The 7508-nt window shown below is 39.3% G+C and overlaps 1 protein-coding gene across 1 annotated transcript in view; it reads left to right on the top strand.

Annotated features, from left to right (window-relative positions):
- cdk14 (cyclin dependent kinase 14) overlaps positions 1 to 7508 on the top strand; it is a 106895-nt gene that overhangs the window by 59896 nt on the left and 39491 nt on the right. The window contains exon 8 of the mRNA XM_057339860.1: positions 2978 to 3101. Coding sequence (XP_057195843.1) covers positions 2978 to 3101 — 124 coding nt within the window. The remainder of the gene's footprint in view (positions 1 to 2977; positions 3102 to 7508) is intronic.

Genomic DNA, 7508 nt, shown 5'->3' with positions numbered 1-7508 from the left:
TTTTTTCTCTTAATACTTTTCTTATACGACAGGGGTGTTAAATACGACGAAAACAAATCAAATATAGATACTTGTCTTTTCACTCTCAGTGAAGCAAACGCGTGTGCACGTGCACTGTCTGTCTTCCTCTCGCTCTCGGAAAACTGCATATGCAGCTCAAGCAACGCCTTCAGATGAGATGCGTAAGAAATTAGTTCTACCAGCAAGAGCATTCCGGGACAAATACCATACACATGTCTTGACATAAAACATCGGAACAACGTCTTGTGGTATCGGAACAACGTCTTGTGGTGTTGTGACCGTGGTATAAGCGGAATAATTGACTCCGGTCTGTTCAATTATCGAAAGTTAATGCACACCCGAGGTGTAACTCCGCTTCGCGTCGTGGCCGCATTACCACCTCGGGGTGTGCATTAACTTTCGATAATTGAACGGCCCGTCGTCAATTATTCCTTACTTATCTTATTATCTTTGTGGACTGTTGGTGCTATTATTTTGTCTTTTTGGATGTTGACAGATGTGTAAAGTGTAGTTGTTGTTATTGTGTGGATTTAATATGAAAACGAGTAAATCATGACAGAAGGATGATGTTTTGGGTGAACTAATGCTTGAAATGAAGCACTTGGACAGATATTGTCCAATCAGATTCAAGTTGGTCATATCCTGCGCTCTTTTATATAAACGTAAGCATGTTATGTTAAGTTCACTTTAAATGACAGGAACGGGTTTAAAGGGGTAGTTCACCTAAAACTGAGAAATCTCTCAAATTCTCTCAACATTTATTCATTCTTATGTCCTCTTAAATGAATATGACCTTGTTTCTTCAGTTGAACACGCACAAATAGTTTCGATTAAAATGGAATTATAATCAATTGAAATGAAATCATGTTATCTAATACGGGACTCGAAATGATAAAGCTCCTAAAAGCACAAACGTCCATTCATATTTTGAGGTTTTTTAACAATCAGTGCTCGTTTTTAACAAGTCTTGCATGTCTCGTGACTACTTACTGTATGTGATATTTTTTGCCAGGAGACATGCAAGAACCAATGAGTTCCAACATTATTAATGTGCTTTTATTATTTTTGTATTTAGCACTCTTATGTGTTTCAAAATATGAATGTTTTGTTCACTCATAAATGTTTTGTGTTTTGCTTCTGAAGACATCAAGCACACAGAACCTCGTTTGCATTACTTCATCTTTAAATGACCATTTTCTACTTCACATGAAACATCTGTTCAAATATAAATGTCCATATGTTTGTGTAGATGCGCAGATGAATCTTTGGGCAGGATTTGTTTTGAGTTCAGACCGAATGTTCTTATAAACCCGATCGCTGCTCGATTGCTTGACGTTCCGTTGATCTGAACATAAAAAGTGTCTCGATCGTCCTGTTGTTTTGCGAAGCTCTCGACTTCAAACAGTCCAGAACAGACGCTCAAGTGAAGATTATTTGCCATAGTCACGATGTGTTTAATGTCATCCATTACTTCCGTTACCTGATTTATGTGTGTTCTTCATTCACTGCTGGAGCTCATGAAGTCGTTAGATTGTGTGTGGAGGGTTGGAGGAAATTATCATTTCAAAGAGAACACCGGTGGCGTTGGCTGTTAATGTAATTACTGGTCAAGCGTCAGAGAGATGAGATGAGAGGAGGCGCACGTCCCTGACCAGACCCTTCATTCTGGGCTGCCGTCCAGAGCTCCTGTACATATGCTGCGTTTACGCTAGAAATAACCATGTTCTTGTTATAATGCCAGACTGTGTGCTTGTGTTGATTCACGTGATGTGTGAGGTGGCTTTAATGAGACCCGTTACATGAATAAATGAATAATGACAGCCGGCTGTCACCTCCAGAGAGAAGAGTGAACTAACACCACAACAACACTTCCATTATCAACATCAACTGGGCTTTTATTTTGTAAAACCATGCTCTTTCTCAAAGATTGAGTGACATTAAGCACATGCAAGATTCAGATTCAAGTTGGTCATATTCTGCGCTCTTTTATATAAACGTAAGCATGTTATGTTATGTTCACTTTAAATGACAGGAACGGGTTTAAAGGGGTAGTTCACCTAAAACTGAGAAATCTCTCAAATTCTCTCAACATTTATTCATTCTTATGTCCTCTTAAATGCTTGCCGTACTGTGAGCTCTCGCTGCTCAACTACAGTATCTCACAGAAGTGAGCACACCCCTCACATTTGAGTAAATATTTGATTATATCTTCACGTGACAGCACTGAAGAAATGACACTTTGCTACAATGTAAAGTAGTGAGTGTACAGCTTGTGTAACAGTGTACATTTGCAAAGTGTCATTTCTTCAGTGCTGTCACGTGAAGATATAATCAAATATTTACTCAAATGTGAGGGGTGTGCTCACTTCTGTGAGATACTGTATAATATATATATTTACCAACATAATACGTCAAATCATTGTAAATATATTGTGAATATGCTCTTGCGCCACAAATTGTGTGTCTCGTAATGAGAGGGGAGGGCCGTGAGAAATGTGTTTTGTTACGTGTGACCGTCTGCACCGCTGGACTGTAAAATACTTCACCGCTGACCTCAGTGTCTTCTCTGATTCGACTCCTCGCTTTTGTGCTTCAGTTAATTGGCTGAAACTTTGAGAGTTTTCATTAGACAGAGAGGCTATTTCAATTTCTTCAGGGGGTCACGCTTGAGGTGTTTAGTGGGTTTGGCTTTTGCTTCAGATGTGTTCGTGTGCATCGATCCTTCACTCCAGCTGTCCAACAAACCCAAAGTGTATTGAACTCAGAATAGACGCCTTATAAAAGTAGAATATATATGGCTGTAGATTTATGTATGGAAGATGAGAATAAAGAACATCCCTAAATGAAGAATCCGTGTTTGATGAATATTTATATAATGTATATTGATTTGTGCACGAGTCCCGGAGGTCCGCAGACGTTTTCTTCTTTTGATGGGGTCTGTTTTCTGTTTCTGCAGCTGTTCCTGTTCCAGTTACTGCGAGGGCTGTCCTACATCCATCAACGGCACATCCTTCACCGAGACCTGAAACCTCAAAACCTGCTCATCAGCGAGACGGGAGAACTCAAACTGGCCGACTTCGGTAAGCCTTTCTCACAGACACTCTGCAAACGAATCAAGTAAACGTCCGAAAATAAAAATCCACCCACAGACGCTCTGCTGTAGTGCAATGAACCTCTCGGGTTGGGTTAAGAGCTTTCGTGACCGACACACGCTGATGTTGTGATGTGTTGTGTAAATGTACGGTGTGTGGGCTTCAGTCATCAGTGTCGTAGCTGAAGGTAAACCTCAGACAGCTGAGACTGACAGATCAGAGCTGAAGATATCAGAGATATCAAACAAACAAAGAGATGGAGAGGCGGTGAGCGAGCGAGACGGACAGATTGACCAGCAGACGTTGTTTCTTCCGCTCAATTAGAGGCGGTGTGATGCAGACGGGACAGATTTTTGTTGTATTTTTGGTGGCGTGGTGTCCTCAGAGGCATTTGGAGCGGCGGTCCGCAGCATATGGCGTGTTTCTCCGGCTGGTCGCTTCAGCTCTACAGTGGTCCTGAAGTCGTGCCAGCCTCCCCAGCGGGGTCATTAGAAGCCGATCTGTCATCAGAGGCTCTGAACAACCCCTCATGACCCCCACAAGTGTGCTGAAACATGATGAACTGCTCTCTTGTGTTCTAAGACTTCATCATGTGTACACCATAAAGTGAACATTCACACTATTGTGTGTTTGTGTGTGTTTATACTGTTGCCAGAATGTACCATGTGATGCGTAGCATGATTATATTTATATTTCATGCTAGCAATACACATTAATTCAACTTTTCAAAGGATCAAATATTAATAAAGCGTTTCTCGCCACCAGTGCAGGTTCTCAGCTCTTTTAATTGTGACTCAGTCTGTGAAAACCCTGTAAAACATTCTGTGAAAATATAATGATATCTTTAATATTGACCAAAAATCAATTGCAAATGTTATTTAACCTCTTAACAAGCGGCCCTGTTTTTGAGCATTGTAATTGCAATAAGTTCATAACATTAGCTTTCAAATGATGCATGGTTTTTGATAGTTGTTTGAATATTACTGTAAAACAAAGGTAATGAATAAACGCAGAAAAAACGTCTTTCCGGCCGGCCCAAGGGCCCTGTGCGTACTCATAAAAACCCTAAACATTTGTTACACTTCTTCATCCTTTCATTTTTCTTCATTTGTTCTATTGTTCTTCTGACACGTAATGGAAAATAATGAATGTATTAAATTCTTCTATACCATGGTCTGTTTGAATAGTAAATTCTGTTTGGCTGGAAGGTGTGCATGAAAACAGTTTAATGCACGGCTAGCTGTGGATTATCCCTAACGTAATAAAATCTATATAATCATTTGTGAAGTAAAACTGGAGTAGAATCTGGTTTATATATTGAAAATCATCACAGATGCACTTCATCTTTACTTCAACGTCTGAAATCAGCTGAAAACAGCTTCACGTCACGTAACATTAGACTTAAAGCTCATGTTGTCAAGTGGATGTTTTAGACTCTTTATGTGTCGTGCTCATTACTCAGCAGTCATGACTGACGGAACTCCATGTTTTGTTCTGGATCTCAATGTATGTAAAGTTGTGTACAGTATATAAATGTGATAGAAATGATAGCACAAAATCTTTACATTTCTGCTGTCACATGCTTTATATCGTCATACTTCACAGCTCTAGCTGGAGATATAAATACATGACCAACAACAACAGACACAGATTTGAGCTGCGGTCAGCTGTAAGTGTGTGTGTGTGTGTGTGTGTGTGTGTGTGTGTGTGTGTGTGTGTGTGTGTGTGTGTGTGTGTGTGTGTGTGTGTGTTGTAAACATGTGCTGAGGGCATCAGAGAGCTCGAGGAACCCATGAGGAACACTGCAGGAACCCACTCACAGTCCCATGATCCCTCATGAACCCCCGGATGAGATTCGTCTGGGGGCAGATGGGCTTCAGTGACCTCATGAGACCCTCTCTCCTCCTCCAGACACATTGATGAAATGTGTGGTGTTGAAGGTGTAATGATCTCATGTCTTCAGGAGACAGGTCAGATACAGGTGTGTGTGTGTGTGTGTGTAGTGGAGGTTTCAATCACTGTGTCCAGAGAGAATCATGAACATGTTACGTCTGCTCCTCATAGATTCAGATTATACAGAATGAACATCTTTTCTCGTCCCTGTGATGTCACAGGAGAAGGTTTTCTATACATTTCTTAGATGCCTTAAAAAGGGTTGTGGTCAGTAGCGGCCTGTGCTATGTTTCACCCGTTTCAACAGAAGAGGCCTCCGCTTACACTGGAAAAAGAGAGTTTTCCCACATGCACCAGGGGAAATGTTAAGGGGACTTGAGGGAACAGTGTCATCAAAATGATTTTAAAATGAAACTTTAGTTTCAAGATAAGGGGCTAAAAAATCCTGTAAGAGTTATTTTAAATTGAAATATATGCCACCATGGCATTAAACGCAACGTTATGAGATCGCTGGATAAAGAAAATCTTCTCCGAGCTTTTGCAGCAATCAGAATGTTCTAAATGTTGTAATCGGGGTAAGTGGGAAAATATGCATTTTGTATTATTTAGGGATGAATGTTTTCTCCACCGACTAATAAACTTTTGACAACATTTTTGATCTTTAACATTAGATCTTTACATCTTACATTTTCTTTTAACAAAATGATGCTCAAAATGTTTGCTCATTTTTATTCCTAACAAACAATCCATAAACAATAAAACGTAGTTTTATGAATAAAAACGAATAAGTTGGATATTACATAATACAAGCGTGACAACAGAAAAGACAATAATTGTTATTTTAATAAACACACAATAACAATAAAACAAAGACAAATTCCCTGATATTAAATGAATGAAGTACTAACAAACCTTCTCTTGCCCTTTTGTCTCCGCCATCGTCCTGACGCGCCTGACTTTAAAAAGAAACTGCACAGCACGCGCTTTATGGAGCAGACGTGGCTTCGTTCATCTGTAGCGTCCAACTGAAATAAATGTACTTTTTTTCTATAAAAAATAATCTTTTAGTGATTGTAAAATTGTTCTGTTTAAACAAATAAAATACAGGGTGGATAGAATTCGTTTAGTTATTGTTTGTCAAAAGGTCAATTGACAGCATATGAGGAAAGAATGAATGTGTTGTTGATAAATCATCTGGATCAGTTTTCATTAACATGTTCATCAGTCAGTTAATACAGTCTGCATATGATGAATGTCACGCTAATATCAGATTCTATCACACGTCATATAAATCACCTGTCAAGGGTTCAACATTCATTACTGCACACAGATAACTGTGAACATGTGATTTTTCATGTCCATCACAGGTGAATAGATGTTTCAAATTCATATTTTTTGTCCATTTTTTTTCTCATGTGGCACGTGGCCGTGTAATAATCTGGAATTCTGGATAATGAACAAGCAGCCGGCTGTTATCGCGAAATAAGCCCCTTCAGTGTGACACAAGACCCTCCTCTTCACGTCCTGATCACACTGTCGGGGCTCATTTCTGCCATAACAACCGGCTGCCTGGACATTATCCCTTACGTAAACACACCTCTTTCCGACCGCTACAGTCTTTAAATCCAGACATACAACCCGCGTTGCGATCAGAAATAGTCAAACGTTATCTGCCAGAATCTGTCTGACAGTATGTTTTATTGCTCATTACATCAACGTGACAGTAACACGTGACCGTATCTATACAACGCAAAACGTTATAAAACATCACTAATATAGAATCAATTCTAACGTTTGATGTCGAGTCGTGCCTGATGTAGACTAAAACTGTAAATAACATGGAAAATACCGCCTAGCTTACGTCCTACAAGTAAAACAGTATATCTGAAACATGTCGTCTGAACACATACAATATCTGCCGCTTTTGTTTTGACTACATGAAACAAAGACTTTTAAAAAATAAATCACGATAGTGACATCATACCTGTTAATGCAATCTTTTTTATATGTCAGAGCCAACTCTCAAAATCCCTGTCGATGTTAGCTTTTGCTTTAGCACGAAGCTGTCACTTTAGCTCGAGGTTACTTTGTTATTAACAACAGGTGATTCCTCAGATGTAATCAGCGTCAGAACTTTATACAAACCCGATTCCAAAAAAGTTGGGACACTGTACAAATTGTGAATAAAAACAGAATGCAATGATGTGGAAGTTTCAAATTTCAATATTTTATTCAGAATACAACATAGATGACATATCAAATGTTTAAACTGAGAGAATGTATCATTTTAAGGGAAAAATAAGTTGATTTTAAATTTCATGGCATCAACACATCTCAAAAAAGTTGGGACAAGGCCATGTTTACCACTGTGTGGCATCCCCTCTTCTTTTTATAACAGTCTGCAAACGTCTGGGGACTGAGGAGACAAGTTGCTCAAGTTTAGGAATAGGAATGTTGTCCCATTCTTGTCTAATACAGGCTTCTAGTTGCTCGACTGTCTTA

Source organism: Triplophysa rosa, linkage group LG8 (assembly GCF_024868665.1).
Source record: "Triplophysa rosa linkage group LG8, Trosa_1v2, whole genome shotgun sequence".
NCBI classification, from domain to species: Eukaryota; Metazoa; Chordata; class Actinopteri; order Cypriniformes; family Nemacheilidae; genus Triplophysa; species Triplophysa rosa.
This window is presented reverse-complemented; position numbering and strand designations above follow the sequence as displayed.